At 40.1% G+C, this 24,618-nt stretch overlaps 1 protein-coding gene across 4 annotated transcripts in view; it reads left to right on the top strand.

Moving 5' to 3' along the window:
• The window catches only part of VPS13B (vacuolar protein sorting 13 homolog B), a 453,221-nt gene that overhangs the window by 422,919 nt on the left and 5,684 nt on the right, over positions 1-24,618 (top strand). For 3 of the 4 annotated variants that reach the window (XM_054059974.1, XM_054059977.1, XM_054059975.1), the window contains exons 55-61: positions 1,908-2,026; positions 3,217-4,040; positions 8,456-8,632; positions 9,542-9,712; positions 16,335-16,511; positions 18,976-19,078; positions 19,748-19,997. In XM_054059974.1, coding sequence (XP_053915949.1) covers positions 1,908-2,026; positions 3,217-4,040; positions 8,456-8,632; positions 9,542-9,712; positions 16,335-16,511; positions 18,976-19,078; positions 19,748-19,997 — 1,821 coding nt within the window. The remainder of the gene's footprint in view (positions 1-1,907; positions 2,027-3,216; positions 4,041-8,455; positions 8,633-9,541; positions 9,713-16,334; positions 16,512-18,975; positions 19,079-19,747; positions 19,998-24,618) is intronic. The other variant, XM_054059976.1, reaches the window with a different exon arrangement.

Genomic DNA, 24,618 nt, shown 5'->3' with positions numbered 1-24,618 from the left:
ATCTTTCTAAAACAAAACAAACCCCCCACTTTCCTTTCCTTCTGTTGTTTTTTCCTCCTGTTTTGGGGTAAATGAAAACTTCCTTGAGTGGAGTAATTCTTTTTGATGGGAATATTTTCCATCTTTGAAGTCATTAGTTTACATGGAATCAACATAAACTGCTTGACTCTTTGAAAGAAATATTGGTTTCAGATGTTTTCCCTGGGGACCAATCACAAAATGCTCTTGATTATTGAGTGTTATGTTATATAGCAAGTAGTTCGGTTTCATTCAGCAAGCCAGTCAAGCAATGCAAGGTTTCAAATTTCAGTCATTAATGTTATGCCAGACCAAGGTTCTTTATAAGTATCTGGCTCCTAGAAGGAATTAGATGCTAAGACAACATTTGGGGATCGACTACTTGAAGAGCTCTTCGAATAAGAAGTGTAGCCTTCTGTTATTGAAGTTTTAGGATTTACATGTAGAAAATTTCCCCAGGGTTTCTTAGTCAGTGTTTATCATAGACATCTATAAGTATAAGGAAATAAGGAGTATGCTAATAGCTTCACATACAACTCGTTCAGATTGTGAAATAACTGGAATTTAGAAGATCTTAATTTGTACTCTTTCTACTTGGCCACAGATAAGTACTTCTTATTCTGTTAGAAAAAATTTTTTTACCTAGCTACAATTTTGATAATTGCCTTTATGATCAGAATACTCTGAAATTGGGATTAAAATGATTGCTCTTTAAGAATGATTAGGGTGTTTTAGAATAATGGAGGTTTATTGAAAATTCAGTAGATGTCCTTTTTTCTCCAATTCCATCTTGCACGACTGTGAATCTTTTTCAGATAAGCAAAAATTTCAAACGGACATATCAAACTTAGAAATTCCTTTACGTGTAATTCTGAGAAGAATAAAACATAATTTGATGAACAAAATCTATTTATCTCTAAGAGGTTATTAGAAATAGTGCAATGAGAATCACTTTAAGTGCTGATCCTACTGAACTTCCAAGTGCTTTTCCTTGTAAAGATTCTTCAAGGCAAACAACTGTTTGTTTTACCTGTGCTACCCCATTATCTATGTGGTATTCTTTGAGTTTGCATTCCTTGAAATTATAGCTTCTGTCTTTACAGTCTAGTAAACAGTTGTGTTGATAGTAGCCCTAGAAGAAAACAGAAGCTCGGTTGCTCTAACAAGTACTGCTGTGGGCTTTCCAAACATATAAAGACTTAATCTTTTATATTCTTGAAAAACACAAAGCTTGATGGAAATATTACAGAATTAAGCTGTAATATGCCATTTATTTAAATAAGATATTTATTCCTAAGGACGACTTGTTTGGAATAAAAGTTTGTACATCTGTAAGATATGGCACCACCTTGCTTGTGAAGGTGTTCTCACTAAACCAGTTTAGATGACTTGAAAATGTGCTCAGTTGTTAAGCAACTATTCATGAATCCGAAATGTGACTTATTTTTTTTAACCTTCATGTGTTTTGCATCATCCTAACAGCCATGCATCTAACCAGCTCTGAGCTAGGGCATAGCAACATAACATTAATTTAGGACCTTTTTCCGGAGGAGAAGGTAGGATTTTACTGAGCTCTAGAAATATGCCTTTCTCCTTAATCCAAAATCACAAATTAAAATTTCTTATTTATTTTGCTTATTTACGGAGAAGCTTCTTATTTAAATGAATTCAGTTATACAAGTAAAAGATTAGATGCAGATTTCATCTTGCTGTACAACAAGTATTTTTAAGTATCAGAGCTGTTAGAAAAGTATTGAAATCTGTTTCTGTTTTTCCTGCACTGTATCATGATTCAAGTGAAAGATCTCAACTAGAAGGCATTAATGCAAGTTATGATGTTAAAACTAGAAATTTCGGTGGCATTTCATATATTTCTAACTCTCCACTAGATTGTGTTCTTAACTGGTCTTGGCTATGTTTATGTGGATATTGCCCATCGGTGTGGAACAATAGTCATAACCTTGGCCTCAGAAGGAAGAGCAGGACCCATTGAGATCAACCTCAACAGGTACATAAAGCACATAAAAGATGATAAAAAGCATTGCCTAACAGTACTGAGGGGTCAATCGGCTTTCTAAGCGTTAACTGGCTTACGAACTTCAGCTTATTTGTTCATCTTGTTTAATACTGCTGTATACTCTGTGGCATATGTTTAGACCAGATTTTATACTTTGTATATCACAGTTGAAGAAGGACAATCTAAAATCAAAAGTCATGTCACTTTTGGGTAAACGTTTGATGTCTGATGCAAAAAGAAGTCCTGAATTATTAAATTATTAATAATTATTATAAATTATTATTAAATTATTAAAAAATACATTTTCCATCATAATTAATTTTGAGTGTGTTCATCAGTTTAAAATTTATTTAGCTGGGTCATATAATCCATAATTGTACAAACTCTCACTAAAATTGGTAGCAGTTTTGATATGCAGGGACTGTAGAAATAGTCTTATAGTCAGTAATTCGCTGTACTTGATTGAAATGCTCTTCTTTAGACTTCCACACACACCACAACCTGGTCCTCAGCTCCATTCTAGTGCAATTACAATTAATACCTATTTCCAAGATGCAGAATGCCTGGCCTCCAGCAATGCTGTTACAATTAGAGTGGAATTTGTTGTATTGTTTTTACTTGCACTGTAATGAAGTATTAATCCCCAAGAAACTGGTCATCAGCAGTACATAATAGCCCACTTGCTAGTTAAATTTGGCAATGGGCAGTTAACACTGGAGGGGGGGAAGCTTTCAATGCCATCAATATAAAAACGCTGTGGTGGCTTCGTTGTAGGGCACTCACTGGATGTAATGTGAAATTAATTATCCACGATAGTAACCTTCAGTAGTGGCTCCCAGAAAACATCATGAAATTGTACTTGTTGTATACTTCAATATCTGTTGCAAATCCAGTGAGAAATTACTGTGTATATAGAGACGTTCCTGTCCAAACTACCCTGTTGACTGACAGAAAGAGAAACCCGGTATAGGTGTGTAATATCCCATTTCTTAGAAGACCTCCTGGGTGGTACCCACAGTGGTGTTTAAGGCTGCCAGATCCCATTAACATTAATGGCACTTGCACAGTGACTTTCCTGTGTATTATGGAGAGCGACTCTCCTGATAGCTTTTTGAGAAAGTAGGATGCCAGGTGAACTCCAAATATGTGAAGGAACAAAACTTCTTTTCCCTCCTGTCTAGAAGTCAAGAGCAGACACTGTCACTGAAAATGTTCATCAGTCAGTTAAGCCTTGCTGCGTTTGATGATATTACAAACCACAAAGTGTCATCTGAACTTCTGCGTCTCACAGCAGACAACGTTTTCCTCCACATGGCCCCAGCCAACAGCTACCTGAGACCGCTGTCGCAGGAGTTCCAGCGGGATGCCATGGAAAGCCTCCCACAATTTCATAGTCTCCAAGTCTATTGTGAAGACTTGCAACTGGACAATCAGTTGTACAGCAAATCCAATTTCCATTTTGCAGTCCTGCTGTGCCAAGGAGAGAAAAATGAGACTGTGCAGTGGACCAGAGTGAACAACTTCATCGTTTGTAACAAAGATTTGGAAAGCTATAAGGAAAACTGCTTTATAAAACTCTGCATTGCTTTTTCTGAAGAAGAGAATTTCATGTTTCATGTGAATGACCTCAGCTTTGAGCTCAAACCAGCTCGGCTGTATGTGGAAGACACCTTTGTTTACTACATTAAGACTTTATTTGATACGTACCTTCCAGAAAACAAAACCGCTTGTCAATTCACTAATATTTCAGATAGTACCCTTGAACTGCCTGAACAAGTGAGAGAGCATGCAAGAGCTTTAGTCAAGCCAGTGAAGTTGAGAAAATTAACAATACAACCTATTAATCTCCTTGTCAGTATTCATGCATCATTGAAACTGTATATAGCCTCAGACCACACCCCTCTCTCCTTCTCTGTGTTTGAGCGAGGACCCATCTTCACCACTGCCAGACAACTTGTCCATGCCTTGGCCATGCATTATGCTGCTGGAGCACTTTTCAGAGCAGGTCAGTACTTCTCTGTAACATGTAACATTTTTATTAGGTACCTGGATTTTGCGATTGTCTCTCGAGCTGAATAACCTAGATGTTAGCCATACGATTATTGTTTTCCTCAAACACAGTTTGATAATGATATTTTCAGACACTTTTCATGTCCTGCCATGTGACAGAAAGGAAATACAATGGCTGAACAGACACCAGTGAAGATTTGTAAAGTTGTGCTAAACGTTAGCCAGCCACCTGAAGGCTTTACGAAACCCTGAACACAGCATAAAAATGTATTCTAGCTGGCTTAGGTTTTGTCATTTTATATTATAACACTAGTCAGGATCTAGCCACATTCTTCACATAACCTCCCCAAAACTACATTTAATCAAATTATTCAGCATATTGCTCTGCATTCAGAAGTAAATTATAGCCCTGAATGCTGTTTTGTTGTTAAAACTCCTTTTGGCTGCAGTTTATGATTAGGAATCTGTCTTTCTTCATACAGCCTTCATGCTAAACTGGCACACAGATGTTTGTTGTCCTTTGATCCAAGAACTATGAAGTATTTTGTGACTGACTTTTTCCCATAAAGGATCAATAGTGAGCAATTAGTCTATTAGATTAGCAGGTACATTCTGTTTCCCATAAATATTAATTTAGAAATAATGAAATTTCGTCTGTGCTGTGTCTTATTGTGAAATGGAATTTGTACCCGAGACAGTAGGAAGCTCCTCCAGGATCACACACAAGTAAAGTACTCCACACTGAAACATGAGATTTATTTTCCTGCAATAAAATGATCAGATTTTCTGAAATCCTGATGCATCCATTTGTGCCACAAGCATAGCTGCAACCTGATGTCTGTGTTGTACACGTGCATTTCAGGCATTTATAAATAGAGAACTGTTGATCTGGTCTTTCACTGTGCACGTACCTGACTTGCATAGCTCATCATAGCAACTATACACCAGAACTTTGTGCACCAATTTATTGTTTTCTTGCATTACTTTACTTACAAAGTTTGCAGAGTTTTCTTTTTACTACTTGTTTGGATTTGTTTTACAGTCAAATCCCAGAATACAAAAGAGGACATCTATTTTCTTGCTAATTTAGAGTGTAACTGTGGTCAAATATGGTTCACAGTGTGAATGTTTCTCCCCACAACTGGCTAGGAGTGGTGATACCAATTGTAATAGACTGCAGCAGGAAATTGGGGTTACGGTGGCTTTTTATCCACAACATCCCAGGTGAGGCACATATGCTAGTGAGGGATTCCTGAGCCTGGTCTGCATCTTTCTTCCCACGCTACCCTTAACAGTGTACAGCAGCACACAGGCTACCCCTTGCTCTGTGCTCATGATGTAGGTGAAATCAAGTAAGTTTAAATATTAAGAAATAAGATTTGCTTCAGTGGAACTTCTCGTCAGGAAAATATAGAAGCATATATTTGCTTACTACTTAAATCCCACTCAAAGCACTAAAACTAAAAGTTATTTTTTTAAAGGGGTTACCATGATTAAAATGGTGAATCACGTTGATTAATGTTTGCTTGAGTGAAGAAGATGCATTATTTTGAAAAGTTTGTGGCACAAACTTAAAAAGGGGGGAAGAATAAAGCAAAAACTTTTGTAAGGTCTGCAGACCCTGAGTCCTTTCCTCACTGTGAGGTGAGTTTCACTTCTGGGTCTCTTATGTGCCTTTTAACCACATTAATCTGCAAAACAAGGGGTTATTTGACCCCCCTTCTACTCATCACTTCCCCATGCATAAATCATTGTAGCATCTGCACAAACAGCATTCCCATACTGTTACGCCTTATGCTCCAAGCAGGATATATTTTCATTTTGCTCTTAGCTGTGTGCAAGACCATTACTGCCCTGTGGGAGGAGGCAGGATTTGCCCTAAAGCCTACTAAAAGGAGTGTATCAGGCTGCCTCAGATGTTGCAAAGTAGTGGCCGGAATCCATGTCTCATAAGCAATGACTGTGCCTGGAGAGCTCTGCTCAGATCAGCTGATTAGCATTGCTTGTATCAAATTAGTAAAACCTGCAATGGAGATCTCCCATCCTTTTCTAATTAAGTTGGCTTCTATTTAAAAGTTAATAAAATTCTATTGAAAAGCATTACTGGTATCAGCCAGATCTAACCCTGTAGTTGCCTATAAAGAAAATACAGTGGCTGCTCTCTGCTAATGTAGTCATAGTTATTTCATATTAGTGCATATAATTACTTTGGATACTTTGGGAAACGGTTACCTGACATGGTACTATAAGTCTGGGAAGTAAAATGCAACAGAGAGCTTGTGAATTGAGGGATTATTCCTGAGGCATCATTTTCCTATTCGCAATTTACTGTCATGCCTTCCTCCTTGGGTTGGGTGGTCCATGCTGGCTGCAAGGAGACGTTAGTTTGTTCTGAGCATTGGCCAAGGAGGGTCACCCTTGCTGCAGGTTGCAGTTTCCTCCCATGTGCTCTCCAAGGGTGAGTATGCTTCTTCCAGAGCTTCCTAAAACTGACAGCCTATAGGACAGCGCCATACTACAACAGTCCATCCCTGGAATACCAGGCTACTACTCAGCTGTGTGTTAACTGGTTTCATTCCTGGTTTTAATCTGATTTTCATTCATGAACACGCTGGCTGGCTGACCAATAAGGTGAGTGAAGTTGGATCCTCTCGTGTACCAGCCTGGAGGTGTCTGCAGTGCATTAAGGCATTAATCCATAGTGTTGTGTAGCCCCTTTCCATCACCTTATGCCATCAGATCACCACCACAGGGCAAGGAATGCAAGGACATTTAGGGGAAAAAAAAAATAAGGCTGTTTGTAAAGAATTATTGCAACATTATTGATCAAAAAAAGCAGAAAGAACATCTCTTCCATCTATGCATGCCTCTCCACCCTTCCAGCTTTTCATCACTTCACACAGTGGCAAGGATAATTTGTCAAAAATACTACAGCGAGGCAGTCACAGGCCCAGCCTGGAGCGTTGGCTTCCCCTGGTCCCTGCAGGGAAGGACTGTGAGGGGCATGCTCCTCTCCAGGGCAGGCACCATGGGGCCACAGCGCTCGCTGCTGCTTTGCTTGTCACACTGCCAGTAGCACTTGGTATTTGTTTTCATAGTCAATCCCACCCTCTCCCTTATGTCCACTGTGGTTCCCTCTTTTTATACTACATGAGCTGGAGTTCTCAACCTGCCAGGGCTGAAATGTGGGACAGATTCAAGAATAATAGATTTTCCAGGAGCTTACAATGATAGTATGAGATTAATTCATTTCATATGAGTAACATTTTCTCTTCTGTTCACTTTCATGATTCAGCCTTCCACAGGAGTGACTGGGAGGGGTTACTAGAAAACAAGAAAAGCATCTGGATAGCAGGAGTTTGCAGGGATGAGATGGAAATAAGGAGGGCAGTGTAGCTCAAGGGCCCTCAGTGGAAGAGTAGGAGGGCAGTTTGTCTATCTTTCAATCTCCTGTCCCTGTGCACCTTGTGTGGCTCTGTCAGTGCCAGTTGAAATTCGTGGTACTGGGGCTCAAAGACCAGGCAGTTCCCATTTACTGTTTATTGCCATTTCTGAATCGCTCTCTCTAGTCTGCTGAAAAAAAAGTTATGCAGCACTATTTCCCTAATAAATCTGCTGCCAACCAGCCTGAGAAAGACAAGACCTGCAAACAGCTTTCCAGCAACAGATTGCTGCGCACTTGGCCATCCAGCAAGCTGCTGGCAGCCCTGCGTTTATATAGGAAACCAGATCTGCAGATGCCTCTCCTGGGATATGCATAAGGAATACTCCCCTATGAGTAACCTAATCAGCATGTAGATGTCATTGCTGTTTACACAACTGTACTGAGAAAAAGACATTTGTCTGGCTTTCGCTGCGCTCTGACAGAAAATGATCAGCTTAGAAAGGTTGGACTGGATTTAAAATAACTTCTTAAGCACTTGTCAAAAATCTGCATCCCCTTCCTAACACTCCATCAAGCAATTGACCTCCACACTCTGGTAAAGCAGTACATTGTATCAGTGTAAATTCCCTGTCACAATCCTATCACATAAAGATGTGAAGTCATAGAGCTGCCTTATAGCATCTAAAACCAACCAGCAATCTGAAGCTGCAGTCCCATTCCTCCATAGCTGTGAGGCTCTAGCATCTGCCTCCCTTGCACACTTTTAGCAGAAATACGGGAAGCTCCTGAAAGGAAGTCATTCTAAAGCTATTTGTGAGTTTGCCAAAAGGATTTCTTTGATTTACGAAGTATGAAAGATTGCCATTTCTGAATTCATAGTGGATGAGTTATTTCCCGTGTTTTGCTCAAAGGAAGTTCATAATGTGATGAATTCTAGTGTGAAAAAGAGAATTAAGGAATAACCTTTTCGCAACTGCTGCTTCTGCAGTTTTTGCAGCCGTAACGTGTCTTGTTTCTCCATACAGGCTGGGTTGTCGGATCGTTGGAAATTCTCGGAAGCCCAGCTAGTCTGGTGAGAAGCATAGGGAATGGCATAGCTGATTTCTTTAGGCTCCCCTACGAAGGGCTGACTAGAGGCCCAGGAGCGTTTGTCAGTGGAGTTTCCAGAGGAACAACATCATTTGTAAAACACATTTCCAAAGGTAGATCTTTCACTTCATTGCTCCAACTACTGCTTTGTTGTTATGCATTGCTAAAGGATGTGTTAAAAGTTTTGAACAATATTGCTTGCAGCTTTGTTTGGCCTGCTAGGCTGCAGCAAAATGCTGGGAGGGTAGCAAAGCTCATATATAACATCTTATGTTTTAAACAGATCACCACTTAACTGCAGTGTGTAAGAATGTTTCAGAAACTTCAGTATTTTAAACCTCCCAGTGGGAAATGGAGATTGGCTCAGCCAGTATTTCATGTGATAACTGCAGAAATATTAAAAGTGTTCTGTACTTCTGCTAAGCATCAGAAATTCTACACTGTGTCGCCTCATCATATTTATTATTTCTTTTTTCAAAAAAAAAAAAAAGGTAGATACAGTTGTCATAACTGTGTAAGTACGTGGATAGGTTTTGACAGCAGGGCTGGGCTGAGAACAGGAGCAGCTTTTGTGTTGCGAAGTCTGTATAAACAGTGCCATCGCGTGGCTTCAGCGCCGGGGAGAGACGACGGCTGCCGCAGCCGCTCGCTGCTGCTCGGGGCTCTCTCAGGACACTTCTTCCTGGGCTTCTTCTGTAAATATTTGTTTACCTTTCCATCACCTCCTCCTCCATTTGGGTTTGCCTTTCAGAAGTTTGGGAACTGGGTAATGATGTTTGGATGAGTTGTTTTTTCCACTGGCTGGGCAAACCTGGTGCAGACTAATGTAAAAGGCGTGACATGGACCATAGATGCGGTGTGGTGATGCTTAACAAATAGTAAAGCATGCTACACATGGGTGACTTTTCGATTGACTTGCTATTCTGCTCATAAGCTCTTTATTTAGTGAGGCAGAGAACATCTCCGTGTTTTAAATTAAAGCATTTTGATCCAGACCCAAATGTATATCTCTGTGTATTTAGGTACGCTGACGTCAATTACCAATCTGGCTACAAGTCTTGCTCGGAATATGGATAGACTGTCACTGGATGAGGAGCATTACAACAGACAAGAAGAATGGAGAAGGCAGCTTCCAGAGAGCCTGGGAGAAGGACTGAGACAGGGGCTCTCTCGTTTAGGCATTAGCCTTCTAGGTAATGTACTATTAAATATCAAGTTGAGTGATAATACTGTTTTCTGATCTGCTCACCAGCATTTTCTACGTGTGAGTCGTAACTGGAAAATCTGTTTGTTTTGGTGTTTTCTTGTGAAATAGCTTTACTGTATGTATATGAGGTGCTATTTCTTTTCATCAAGGTTTAGTGACTTTTGTATGTGGATTTTTTCTGATAAAATAATTGCAGATCTAGAACGAGTTTGCACTTTGAGAAATAATATTTTCATTGGTACATGATGTATGTATAATTCTGCAAAAGAAAAACCTGCCCAGGGAGACTTGTAACTAAGTCAGCACAAAGATGTCATCATGCTGATGTTTACTTTCCAGTGAGTTATAGGAATGCCTTCCAAACCTGCTTGGTTTTGCTGCACTGTAGATATCGGTGATTCTTGGTTTTGTTTGAAAACCACTTGAACTTAGTGCAGATGTTAAGAAAGCTTTGATGAGGAATTCTGCTTTAAGAAAGAGACCCAGATCGTCCTGATTCAGTGTAATTCTATTCCTCGAGGAACCAAGTGATTTGGTTAGAAGTGAAGATTACTCTGGCCATTTCAAAATAATACCTAAAAATTTGAAAACTAACCTGTACTGAGAAAAAAAAAAAATCTCTGCAAGAAGTTTTGCAGTAAGGGGCAGGATTTTCTTGGTTGTTTCTACTTGTCACACAGCAAAGGAATGCAGAACTGTATTGTTTGGCAGAGTTCCTCAGTACATATTAAAGAGTATGAATCCCTTAGAGATCAAAGTGACCAAAAGCAGTCCAGTGCAAAAGGTTAGAAGAGCTGAAGCTTGAAAGGATTTGTCCTCTTTCCTAATCTTCAATAGTGTACACAACTTCTAAATTTGCAACCGCAACCCTGAAAGCCCCAAAGAGGAAGTGGTAAAAATGTTACAAGTGTGGGTTAAGTTACTGGAAATTATTTTAAGCAATAACATTAGATGATGTGAAGCACTGTCATTTGATAATGCCTGTAAACCAGCGAGCAAGTGTCCTGGGAGAAATGTGCATAAAGGAGAAATTTCATATATTAGTAGCTACTATCCCAATAGTAAGCTGTTACTGGTGTTGCAAATCAAAGGCAGTTCAGAGAAGTTTTTTTTTTTCTTCTTGTTTTATTGGGCTAAGGGCAGTCAGGTTGAGTAGCTGGATGAAAGATTATACTTTTTGAAGCACTGTCTCAGCCTGGTGTATGTGTGCTGGTGAAATGGTTTGGTGACCTTGTCTCAGTTATTAATAAGACAGCAGGATAATGTGGTGGCTATGCCCTTCACCGACACAGCAGAGCCCTTCAAAGCATGGCTGTACAGCCTGAACTAAAGAGCAAAACTTGGTAGCTTTGGCTGTAGCAAGGTAAAGTTTCTGCTGTTCAGGAAAGCTGGGAAATTGTAACATGCCTGCGCAAATATGCAGTGCCTGTACTTCCCTGTGCACAAGGCTTCAGTTGTTCACGGGAGTATGCCCAAATTAAAAACAAAACTAAAAAAAAAAGAAGAGATAGAGTTTCAGTGTCCCTGATTTCCTAAGAAATCAAACTTCATGTTAGAAACTAAGAACTTTATATTAACATTTAAACAACGCTCCTCCGCAAGCTAGGATCTTGTTCTTACTCCTGCTGTTATTATTTAGAGTTTCCTCCCTGCTAAATACATCCGTTCTCAGTGGCAGAGGCAACAAAGCACCCAGATAAATAACTATGGTTACTGTGTAGCTGGACTCAACAAGTATTGGACCTCTCACTAAGGGAGGAATCAGAAATAGTCTGGTGAATTTGTATCAGGCATGATTTTTTTTTATTTGAGTCTAATTTTGAAAAAGCACATTTTTTCTATATATACAGCAGCATTAATGTTAATTGTGCCAAGACCTAAATTAATAATAGACTTGAATCTACATTTTCTCAAGCCCATCAGAAAGCTGTTTCTGTCCTGATCATTTAGTTTAAATCATTAGATTAAAGAATATCATGGCTTCCTCCCAAAAAAACGGTTGTAGTTGAAGGGAGGCAGCACCTCAGAGTAAACTTCAGAGTAAACTTGAACATCTTTACTGTAAAAACACTTTCAGGTTCTTCATACATAACAAAGCAGAGCTGCTATGTTATGTTACTTCACAAAGATAAGTTCAGATGAGCACGGGAATGCAGAGAACGAGACCCTCTGAAGCTGTAATTTCTGTGATTTTCTAATTGTAAAATTGAGAAGCATGAAAAAGATTTCTGGGACAGTGACAGTACTCTCATGTTTGTGAAAGCCATCTGACTCATGCGAGTAGCTTAAAGAACTGCAAATGCAGATTTCGTGCCCAGGCACAGGCATGTAAGAGCCCTCGGTTCACCAATACATGGCGATATCTGTGGAGAAAGAGGAGTTACATTTCTGATTTTTCTGAAAATCTGGCTCATGGTGGCCCTGATTCAGCAAAGCACTTAAGCACGTGCTTAAGTGCTTTGCTGAATCAGGGCCAAAATCATGTACTCTTGCCTCCTCCTCAGTGCAAGTTGTTCCCTGTGGTACATTCTTAAGTGCTTTGTCCTCTCATTTTAAATGACTCAAGCACTGTCAGGGTGTTGTTTGATTGGATTGTTATCTTTGGCCAGCTGTCATCTTCTTTTCTAGTTTGGGGGAGACTTCTGGGTCATTGTAGTAACATTTGTGCATGAAAAGAAGCGAACGTTTATGATAGGTGTCTTTCTTCTTTTATATGATTAGAAAAACATGCAGTGCAATTGTATTTAGAATATTCAGATGATCAGCATTCCCCACCAAGGAACTATCTTTTGCATTTTGCATTACAAGGTCAAACTTAAAATAACAATTTATAGCCATAGAAAAAAAGAATACTGAAACTATACACTTTGGTTTTTTTACTGCTGGTCCTACTGAAAAATATCATATTAGGTTGGGAAGTTGAGCATTTATGAACATCTAAAAAGCTGAGAACTATTAGAAAAGCCTTTTTTCACAATGGCAAAAGTGCTCAGCATTTCAGTTACTCCTTCCTGCTTTTGGGAAAAGTGAATTGATAGTAATGCTAACAGTTAGTTTGACTGTGCTGCTAGAGAACATAAAATCTGTATTTCAGAAGCTCAAGCTTTTGTTATTAAGGGTGATGGGTTTTGTTCTTGCTGTGCAACAATCATGAATCAGGGCCACTCTACATCTATCAGCAGTGTGTGCTATTCCACACTAATTCTGCAAATATATTAATGCACACCAAGAGGTGCTCTTTTCTTCTAGCTGTATTTTTATGTGATGTTTGCTGTGATGAGACTACACTTCGGCCATATTTACAGCGTGAAACACTTGTGGCAATCCTGAAAGACAGCAGAGAAAGGAAAAGGCAGCAAAATGGTTTCAGCTTGGCTGGCTTCCAGCCTCGTGGCAAAGCATGGACAGTTCTTCCTGGTGGGGGATTTTTTTTCAATTATTTCTTGGTCTGAAAGAGTTTGTCACAAGCAACTAAAGCTTTGCTAAGTTCCATAAGCTGTCCTATGTTCACCAAACATTGTCAGTCTGCGCACAAACCAGTTGCTGCCCGTAATCAAATTCTTCTTGAAGTAATACAGTGATATGCTCTGAAGTGTCTGAATTTTGTAGTTATCAAAGTATCTTTTTTATGGTTACTGAGCAACATGTATTAACCAGAGTGCACCAGAGCTGATGTTTATGTTATGATGTTATGGTGTTGCTGGAACCTCTTTGGTCCAGTAATAGAAGAATATGTTTTTGTTTTGTTGCTTTGGTGTTTAATTTTATTGAGGTTTTCTTTATACATACATACTCTGTGTGTACATATGTGGACATGCATATAAAATTGAATGCTTAGCGTAAGGAAAGGAAAATGGAGAATGGTTTTGTTTAAAAAGAAAAAATAGTGGGCAAGGGACATTACAAAGAAGGGGCTAGGGTAGCTGTAGGACCCCACAGCTGTCTCTAGACTGTGAGAATGAGAGTGAGAAAGGAGGGACCACTACATGTTCGTTGTGCTCTGCTTTTCTGATACTCTGCTGAAGCCTGAGGAGGAATTCTGTGGTAAGTCCATCCAGCATGATGCTCCTGGCACTGACTTTATGTCAGAAAAAAAGAAGCCACATGGATACCAAGGGACATCTGCTTGGCACAGTTTCTGATGTGAGGAGATGCAGTGAATCTCACAGGTGTGTCACCGTTATCTCACTGCTGTTGGGTTTTGAGGTTATTCAGCCTTTGACTTTTTGGTTTTTTACCCTTTGCCCACTCATGATGCACACAGGAAGCGAGCTGCAGAGATCTGGCTTCCCCATGAAGGGGTGGTAGGACCAGCCACTCCTTAATAAGGGGAGTAAGGTTTTAGTTGGTTATGTGATTTGTGGGCATGACAGCAGCACTTGAATGAGTTATATCAGTAAGCTGCAATTTGAGATAAGGGATTAGAAAAGTTGAGCAGAGAAGGAAGATCATTGGTTATAATTTTTGCAGGTAGAAACACAGGACTTGCAAAAGGATTTGAGGTACAAAAGGGCAATGGCTTCACAGACCAGTTCAGAGCATGCATGAAACGGCAGAATAACAGAAAGTGTGGAAGTACTAAACAACCGGCTAATTAAGCTATATATTATTTGAGGTACTATATAAATAATCTTATATAACACAGTCGCAGCAGTTTCCATTCTGTTTCCTTGTCCTCTGGGCCCAATTCCAGCTGAGAAGTGCCTGAAGCATTCCACAGGTCCTTTGGAATAGGCTCTTATTTATTATTACCTTATAACATTGCTCAAGTGCATTGCAGTAAATAATTTACTAGTGCTAGGACTTAGGTGGATTACATTTAATAAGGCAATAACTTCTGTTCTGAAAGTGTAGTTGTTGTGGATGACCTCAATAGATAGGGTGAAGAAGGTCACAGGGTAACATAATACTGTAACTTAGCAGAACACCAAGTATTGTGTTCTGCCTTCAAATGCATCACAATTGTACAAAAGAAAAGACTGGATGAATAATCCCAATTGTGTAATGCGGTGTTGGGATATTATTTTAGTCCAGCAGCAGGAGCAGCTGGTAAGTACTAATGAAAGAGAATTCTATTGAAAATTGTATCATTTCCATGGCATGGCATTAGGAAAGCTTCATGACCTTTGTCTTACAAAGGGTGAACGTTCAGCTGTGTGCGCAGCTTCAGTGACTGAGCTCAATAAAAACTGTGTATTGCATTAAAAATAGACCAGCATTTTCTGGGTAAACACTGTACATTTTTCAGTAAAGTGTACACATATAGAAGTCGGAAGCGATCTCTCTAAGAGGAGAGGAGGGCATTTATGGGGGTTGCAAGTTCCTTGAATTGCTGATAGATAGTATCCCAGGGACAAGGATCTGGGGAAATGTGTGCTGCATCTCATCCTCATCTTTTCTTTGGACGGAATACCAGTGTACAAGTATATTAGTTCTTGTTCAAAGTCAGCAACTTCTCTCTGTTTATCCAGTAACGGTAACTAAAACCATCTGAAAAACTGGTTAGCAGCTAGCTGACTAGGGCATGTCACGCTAGTAAGCACGTGGGGCCAAATACCTCAGCTGTGATTGTCTGAATCTGTGGAATTATGCCTGGATTTCCTTCCACAGAGAAAGCATGATCTTCAAAGATATCCGAATTGCAGTAAAAATGCCTGGTTACTAAGGTGACACTTGATCCTACTCCTTAAATAATTGTTTTATCTGATAGTTGCAGCTGAAGGTGCAAACCGAGAGCTAGCCGAGGAGCCTTCATACTTGCTTTTCACTGAGCAAAGAACTTTAGATCAGGCAGACCATTTTCAAACTGATGTCACTTTGTCCAATGCTTGTACTCTTAGTGATTTCCAAATAGCTTATCTATCAAAATTACAATAACTAGAGACATGTCTGTGGTTAAGTGGCTAGAGTAAACTCAAGATCAAAGAAATGTACCACCTCACATACCTGTTTACATTTAGGAAGATTTAACTTGGAGTTCTCTGTTGATACTAAAAGCTGGGAAGGTCACTGTGTCGCTTGTAAAAGTTTGACCCATGCACATTAAAGTAAAATATGATCGTTTTCACAAAAAAGTAACAAAAAGTTTCAAAGTCTAATTCTGCTAATCTTAGTAATATATCATAAGTTGCATTAGCTTATGAACATTTCTGGCAGTGGAAGAGGGTATAAAAATGATCTATTGAATACAGGCAGTTTTTATTCTCATGAAGTCAATCTCAGGCTTACATGAAAATCTCATTTCCATAACAGCTCAAGTCTTCTGAAATAGGTGGGTTTTATTCTGAGCCCAGCATTTTCAGAATTGCCACACAGAATGAACTAAATCAAACTAGCTCAGCAAAAGCATTTAGTGAAAGTAGTTGAATTAGTGTTGAATTAGTGATCTGAATGTTTAAAGAAGTAAAATACATTAAGAAAAGGAAGTTGAGATTTAACTGAAACTACAGCTGAGATATTATTTAGCTGATCAGTTGCGTGCTAAGTAGCTGTGTAAGAAGACTAGGGTGCAGTCTGTAATCCAAGCGACATTCAGGTCCAGTAGTAAGATTTCCTCTTATTCTGGGCTATTAATCTTCACTAATTACTGGGGACTTCTGCTTTTTCAGGTGCAATCGCTGGGATTGTGGATCAGCCGATGCAGAATTTTCAGCGAGTATCTGAGGCCCAAGCTTCAGCCGGGCATAAAGCCAGAGGGGTCATCTCGGGTGTGGGGAAAGGAATCATGGGCGTCTTCACAAAGCCCATTGGAGGGGCAGCCGAGCTCGTCTCCCAGACAGGTTACGGTGAGTTGCTCCATTTCCAACATCTCCATTTAAATTTTAAAATGCTCTCCAGATACAACCAGCCATGTCTTAGAGTCTGTGACTTAGAGAAAGATTCAGAGATGCCAGCGCTGAATCGTTATAAATGTTGTGCTCGTTTTCGTAAAAATTATCGTGTTGTGCTTCTCTCTTGTGTTACCGATCAGCGTTGTACAGCCACAGACACACAGAATGCAGAAAGTATGAAGTAATTCTTGGAATACAGTAAAACTAGTTACAGAAACATATGTGCTTACAAAAGAGTTTTTGACATAAAAGTATTACAGCAACACTATGTCCAATTAGAGCGTTATTTTGAGTTTGCTTTGTTATGGCAAGGAAAGAGTTGTGCTATCTCTATACAAAGGGAGTTGTGTTCTGGGAGAAAGATGTGAGTCATGTAGTAGGACCATTCCTTTTAAACTGGAGAGTTGTGAGAAGACAGTCCCATTTTGTGGTACAGGGTAGCCTTTTAACGACCAAAGGTGGGGTTTCCAGCTAGACTGAGTACTTAGTGCCAGTGGAGAGAATCTTTACAGATTGATGTAAAGGCTTCCAGGCATCCAAAAACTGTAAAAGATAAAAATAAAATACCCAAATGCACTGATTTCTTCATTTCCAGTATTGATAAATCAGAGCTGTTGGTCTTGTGGATATTTACAGGGGGGCTGGCGCAGGGGAGGGGGGGCATCAGGGAAGAAGAGCAGGGAGACCTGTTGATACAAGGGCAATGTGTCAATAATTTTGCTTCACTAATTACGCCAGGCAAACCTTGAAGATTAAAGCCTTCAATCACTAGCAATATTTATGTTAGGGGTGTGTTGATTAGAATACAAGTAGTTCTCCTAGGGCTAAAGTTTAGGGTATTGTTCCCATGCTTTCCATTACACTGAGAACTCATCCCTTGAAGCAATCTACTTAAAGAAATGATGAAACAAATCTTACAGTTCTTTCAATTAACTTTATCTCGTTTGTATAAATAATAACTGCTTTCCTGACTTATGCATCCCATAGGTGTAAAACCCATATTGGTAAAATCAGAATCATTTGTCTGTTGCTGGCTGTGTGTTGGTTATGGTGCCCACAGCACTGTTCCTGACAGATTTAATTCCACTGCAGTCTTTATCAAGCAACTTGTAACAGTAGAGGGACACTTTTTGTTGCAGATATGATATACAAGACATCATGTTTTCCATGAGCATGTGACAAAAAGAGTTAGCCAGGAAAAAACATAAAAACTATATCAATAATAGCTGACAGTGCGTGAGAGGAAAACACACAAAAGTTCAAGTAACTCTTACCCACAACTGGATTGGAAGTGGGACCGTGCCTCTTGGGGAGGACTGAGGGGTGGGGGACCACACAGAAATAAACACATGTTCTCTCTTTCTCCATCTGTAAATAACATTTTCACTCACATAATGCTGAGAACCTCGGTAAGCCAACTGTTACAACTGGGATGCTGCTTTTAAGTATTACCATCAACATGTGTGCTAAAAATTAAAGGGCTTTTTTCAGCACTGATGTTTTGTTTAAATTATTATCCATTGTGTAAAAAGGAATCTAAGTTATTGACACTCTTATGCAAAAATGCCTTTTGCTTCAGTGGAATGCTTAATTAGACAAAAGAAAATGTCTTTGTTTATTTAAAGAGTAATTTTGCACTGATCCGTGTAACACTAGTGCTTGCTCCTTAACCTCCTTCCTGTCTGTCTTGTAAAAACTTTTAAAACTACTTAATTTGTGAATTTTTTTGCAACCCACTCGTTCTTTCTAGTGACCATACCTCATCTTTAAAAGTTTACAAGCCATCTGAAAGCATACATACTGCATCATCTTCAGCTTTGGATAGACCATGTAGAAACCTGTTTAAATGCTTCTTATAGTCTCCATTCTGTGCTGGCACTTAGAAGAATTCACAAGAAACCAGATGCCCCAGGAGAGCTCATAAATGCATACGAATCTGTCTTTTAACAGCTGGCTTAAGTAACTGAACATTTAAATACAGTATCTAGGCAAACTTGCCTTCTAATTTGTACCGAACATGACACATATATGGAAGTATTTAAAAATTAAGCAAGAAAGTTAACGATGGTCTTGATTTTTTCTACATAAATCCTAAGTGATGTGTCCAATCCTGCTCTGAAGTGATGGCTCTCAGGAGCATTGTGTTTCTCTTGGTTGCAAGTGTATGGCTGATTTTTAGAACATGCAGTGGGAGGTTTTTTGTTTCTTGCTAATGCAAGATCACCAGGGTTAAGTGCAGGACTCTTGCATTGTAATTGTAATTGTAGTTAATGAATTATCTTGACTACAGCTTCCAAAGATGTGACATCATCTTGGATCTGCGCTGTTTTATGAACTGCTCTAAATAGATGACATCACTGCAACATGTAGCTGTTTTTTAGAAAACAACCAGTAAAAAACTTAAATTCTCTTACCGCAGGTATTTTGCATGGAGCTGGACTTTCTCAGCTTCCCAAGCAGCGCTCTCGTCCAAATGATCAACATGTTGAGCAGGCTCCAAACAGCCACGTCAAATATGTCTGGTAAAATTATTTAGACACTTGCTCATTTTTACATCCACATTGTTTATTAATAGGTTCTGGCCTGTGGTCAAGTTAACAGGCTGCTTCCCTAGGAAAGGCTGAGTTATGGCAGTTTGTTTAGGAACATTAAACACAAAGGTAGTGCATAGAAACCCAATCTGCAAATGATGGGCTGCTGATCTGCTTCCAGCTTCGGAACTACAGAGCTGATCTTTATTTAATGGCATTCAGTGAGTTCTTACTTATTTATCGTTGCACCAAGCCCAAGAAAAATACTGCACATCTCCAGAAACAGCTGTTAGTGAAGATAGCTTTATTTTCTGTACTGAATTTGTAAGCCACCTCTCAGGGTAATTTTTCTGTTAGAGTGGGAAGTAGGCTGACCGAGCACAGTTATTAGGCCAATTTTGCAGTGAGTGATTAAGGAGTTTTGATAAGTAACAGTTTCTCATTTATTCTCCAAATCTTAAATCTTATATTGTTCAGTAATGGAGATTTGGAATATACTCCCTGGCTTATTGTATATTTGTAAGTGATAGCTACAGGCTTAAGTAAAAACATTAGTGATCAAAAGAAGTCCTGGAGAATCCAGTACTAACACTGACTATGTCTCCTTTTTTTCTTCTACATTGTTTTCCTCTCTCCTCCCTCGCCCCCTTGATAACACAGGAAAATGCTGCAATCTCTAGGAAGGCCGGAGGTCCATATGGCCTTAGACGTCATGATTGTGAGTGGATCAGGGCAGCAGCATGAAGGCTGCTTGCTGCTCACCTCAGAGGTGCTCTTTGTGGTCAGCATCAGTGAAGACACGCAGCAGCAGGCATTCCCCGTGACTGAAATTGATTGTCTGGAAGATGACCAACAAAAAGACCTCCTGAAGGTGCAGCTAAAACAACAGAGGGTGCCTTCTGATTTGGAGGTAAAGACTTGAGTACAATTTTCATTCAAAGTTGTAAGTTACGCTGATGATGATGCTTTTGGCAATGGGCACACTCACCTTTGAGTCAGGAGGCCGGAGGTCTAAGTGCCAAACCTGGAGACCTGCTGTTTTCACTCACTCTTATTTGACTGTGCTGCCCTTTGGGTGAAAGGGATGTGCCTCCTCCCTTCTGTCCTCTTACTGATCTTGACATTTTGTATCTGTGACAGTGATTTTCTGAGGGAAAAAGTAGAGGACATCTGGGTTCTTGATAAGCAGCAGCTCTTTTCTGAAGAGGTTCTTATGACTGCATATTTGGCAAGTCAGCATTGCTGCCTGTACCTACAAAGTCACAGTGAGAATAGTTCCTTTTATTCTTCTATGAATTCCATTTTAACAGTTCAGTGATGCTGATGCATGCTCCTTTCAGCACGTTTCTTATCTTGCCACTTCCAATGCAATGGTCTTACTTGGCTGTGAGCTGTGTTTACTTCCTTAGATCTTCCTTCTTCTGCAAATGCTATTTTTTAAATGGATCCATGCTTTTGCTGAGATTGGATGCGCCAAGTGTCTGCCAGTAAGAGCATAAATCCTTCATCTTCATATTGGAAGATCTCTAAGCTATTTGAATGCTGAGGTTTTGGATGAATTATCTTCTTTTAATGGTAGAAGAATGTTATATTTTTACACTTTCGGGAAACAATGTTTATTGTATTAAATTCTCAAGTGGAATCATATGAGAGATTGTTTCAAAAACAAACACTCATGACCCAGCTGTTGTTTTTATATAAAAGTGTGTCAGGTAGTTCGTAGACTGCTGTACCAAAAATTTCTCCGTTTCAAATGTAAGAAAAGAATATGTGTAAAACCCCATGAAGTGTGAGGTGTGCCAAAAAGCAGGGGGGTCTTCAACAACTTCAATAAAATCCTGACTCCACTAAAGTCACGGAAGAGTTTTGCCATGGATTCCAGCACACCAAGGACTTCATCTGTGTCATGACAGTGCTTGGAGTTTTTTGTAAAAGCTTTTTTTAGTGCTGAATTCTCTATTTACATTTATTGTCTTTCCACTAACCTCAGTCTCACTGAGTTGACTGAATTTGCCTTCTCTCACCACAAACTACATGAGGCATTACTTAAATTTTGATGCAAGTGGGCAAAGCTCAGCTTTTTTATCCCTGAATGCTGTGTGGTTTCTGGAGGCACACATCAGACTGAATCCAGACTATCCTGCTCAGTCCAGAGCTACTGTCCTGGAGGGAAGAGGAAGATAATTCATTCTCTCTAGAGCATTTGATGCACTCAACCCATCATAACCCTAACTTTAGCACCAGCCCAGATTGGTTTCTGCTAGGCTGTAGTGTGATGGCTCTTCTCTTTGTATCTGGTTGTCCAAGGGATGAGGAGTAGACTGCTGCTCTGGGGGAAAGACTGCTTGCTCAAAGGTTGCTGCAAGAGAGTGATGAGGCAGAGGGGCTGCCTGTCTGGGAGAAGGGAAGGCAAGGGACAGAGCGCCCAGTTCTAGTCCCCACAGCTGCTGCAGCTGGGAATGTGTAGGACTTCTGGGCAAGTGGCTCTTGTACATGTATAGCACGACTCTCTGTGGCATGCACAGAGTCCAGCGTTCCCACATACTCGTGCTCGTACACACAGTAAATGTTACCTGCTTTGGAGCTACTGGACCAAATATGTGTGTTTTTCTGAAGTTCAGGGAAGAAATACGGGAGTCCTGCTCCAGTGACATAGCAACGCCGGGAGCTGTGAGCCTCGAGCCTCCCAGCCACAGCACCCAACCTCTTGCACCGACACAGGCTCTTCAAAATGCAATGAAATGGTGTGATAAAAGTGGTGAAGAGTTCCTGTGCCCCAGGTGGAGCAAAGTTAGTGAAGGCAAGACAGCAAAAGCTGAGTGATGCTGTACAAAACAGAGCTGGCATAAGTGTTCCTTCAGAGCGTAAAAGCTGACGCTGAAACTTGTGTGAAAATGTAAAGAAATGTGCTGTAAGGAGGAACAGCTGAAAGTAGGGCAGAGAAGAATCATGAGGTTTAAATTTGTTTATTCTAAGAAAGCTAAACAATAAAAGATTCCAAAAGCTTCATAAAGTTTTAGCAGTTACCTAGAGTTATGTAATGTTATTTTATAATTACTGTTTATTCTAGTGTTTTGCCTTAGCGGATTGGCAAACTTCATACTTGGTAATTCCTTTGTGCAGCTGAGCATGCCAGTTCTGTGGTGCTTCGGGTGCTGTGTGCAGCACTGGTGGCAGAGGGAGCCAGGGCCTCCCCTTCTGCTCCCCAGAAGAGCTTCTATAAAAACTCTTTGAATGTCATTAGGAATAGGAACCTTAGGAGCAGCAAGCTGGGAGCAGCCTCAAAGCTGCAGGTCTACACCCAAAGAGACCCAACTCCCAAATATTAATGGCAGACCATCTTTTGCACCGAAGATGTCCTCAGCTGAAGTGCAAACGCTTCAGTACATGATGACATTAGTAAATGTCGGAATTTTTAGCTGGAAAATGCTCAGTCAGGTCAACCAAAATATTATGATCAGTTTAGCAAAATAGAGGTGATGTTACCAAATGTAAATTTTGTCTGTTTTTCTGATTAATTTAGTCAAAGATCCTAGAAATAATACAACAAATTTAAACATTTCACTTCAACATTATAAAAATCCACCCATTTTTCTTATTGCTCACAAAAATAATTGCCAAAAATTTTGTTTCAGCTCAGCCCAAAACAGTTTCTCCCCTTCCTTCTCCTCAGCCTCTTGGAACTATTAGGAAACATGAGTTATTCTACAGCTGTAACCACCAGAGATGTTATAGAGTATAGTTTGACTCCTTCAGCAATAGGTTTGCCTGATGACTTGTTCGCCTCCACAGTACACAACTTAATCCATCTGGCTAGGAATAGCCTGGATGGATTCTTCTGGCACTGAGAACTTTGTTATTGAAAGGGAAGCATTAGTTGTACCTGGATTATCTTCCAAAGTAACTGAGACACTGCTTGCTTCCAGACAGACATCAAACTCAAAAGACCTGCTCTTCCAGCTGCCCTTAGTGTAGCTTGTAGAATCAAGAAAGCAGCGAAAAAATGAAAGGCCTCAGAATTTCAGATATTCCAGAATTTCTTTGCGGTGATCTGCAAAAGGCTTTTCGTGATAGTGCTATGTGTTATCATCTCTGCAGATCAAAACCAGTCTCTGGATTTTTCAAGGCAGTGAAAAAAACCCTAAGGAACCAGACCTCCTTCCTCAGTCCATGTGCACAAAGGTCAGCACAACATTCACATCCAGTCTGTGCAACAAAGATGCCGTAGCTACTGCGCAGGGAGGTAGAATTGCTGTAGGCTTATTCTTTATAAGCCACAATGAGAGGCAATTCAGAAAAAAATCTGGAGTTCTTAGCCCAAAAGTGTGGCCTTCTAGCATGAAAGGTCAGGACATCTTTCAGATCCTCTAGCAGGTGTGTTAAGCAATCCTTGACTTAAGTTTTGATTCATTGAATGATCGGGCTATTAACGTTACAGCTGTTCAAAGCAGTGAGCTGAAGCACTTCGTGACAACGTAGAGTCCCACTTAGGAAAAACAATGTAGAATAACAGCAATTCCAAGTTTCTGTTGTTGTCCTGACAATATAAGCTAAACTGAAACTGGCTGGAGAAGCAGACAGTTGCAGATGAAGTCATCTGGAACCAAGCAGGGTCCTAGTTACTTTGGAAGACCATCCAAGTGCGGTTAACATTTCCTCCTGAATAATTACGCTCTATCTGTAGGATGTAGCCTAAGGCTGAATGAAGAATGGGTTCATGAGAGTTGGTGAGTGGGATGCCAACACCATTTCCATCTCCTTTGAGGGCGTGGGTCTTTTGGTCATTGGGGAGGGAGATCTGTAACCCGGCTTCCCCCGGCTTACCACCCTAGAAGCAGAAATCAGGAAAAAATGTGGAGCCACCTACTGCAAGATTTGCCACATAATTTAAAATAGAGTTTATATAGGTGCTTCTTCAGTGTGTTTCTCTCCTTTCAACTGGTGAAGCGGACTGACTGCTGAAATACTTGTTCTGTGCCACCAGGCTGAAGATGTGGTTCAGACACCCTTCTCCACCATTAGCCGTGTGTCTGCTGCAGCAGTCTGTTTTCTGATTTTGCCTTCCTTTTAAGGTCATTCAAGGGAACCACACTCTCCTCTGCCCTTTTCATCATTTCCACTGTTTCTAGGCATAGGCTCCAACCTTGAGCTTCTGAGTTCGTTCATGAGCCTGCTTTCTTTAGCATTTTTGTGGTAATGATTGAAAACAGGAGGAATTCTACTTGCTGAGCAGCAAATCCATTTCCAAAGGCACAGTAAAAAAAACCTGAAGGGACCGTTTTGATTTGGATGTGACATCTGTCACTGTCTATCAATCATAATAATTCATTCTTCAAATAAGTGAGTTTGTTTGAAATGAGCCTTGTGGCCCAGAGATGTGACAAGTTATTTAACATCCTAGATGTTAAATTGAATCCAGTGGCACTGTTTGAAAATACCAGCACATCTAGTGAGGCGTGTGTGAAACTCCCTGAATGACAGTCAGAAGACGGCAATCTTTCTGATCTTTTTTCTGTGAATCTTAGTGTGAC

Source organism: Cuculus canorus, chromosome 2 (assembly GCF_017976375.1).
Source record: "Cuculus canorus isolate bCucCan1 chromosome 2, bCucCan1.pri, whole genome shotgun sequence".
NCBI lineage: Eukaryota > Metazoa > Chordata > Aves > Cuculiformes > Cuculidae > Cuculus > Cuculus canorus.
Note: the sequence above shows the minus strand (reverse complement) of the source record. Positions and strands in the feature narration are given on the sequence as shown.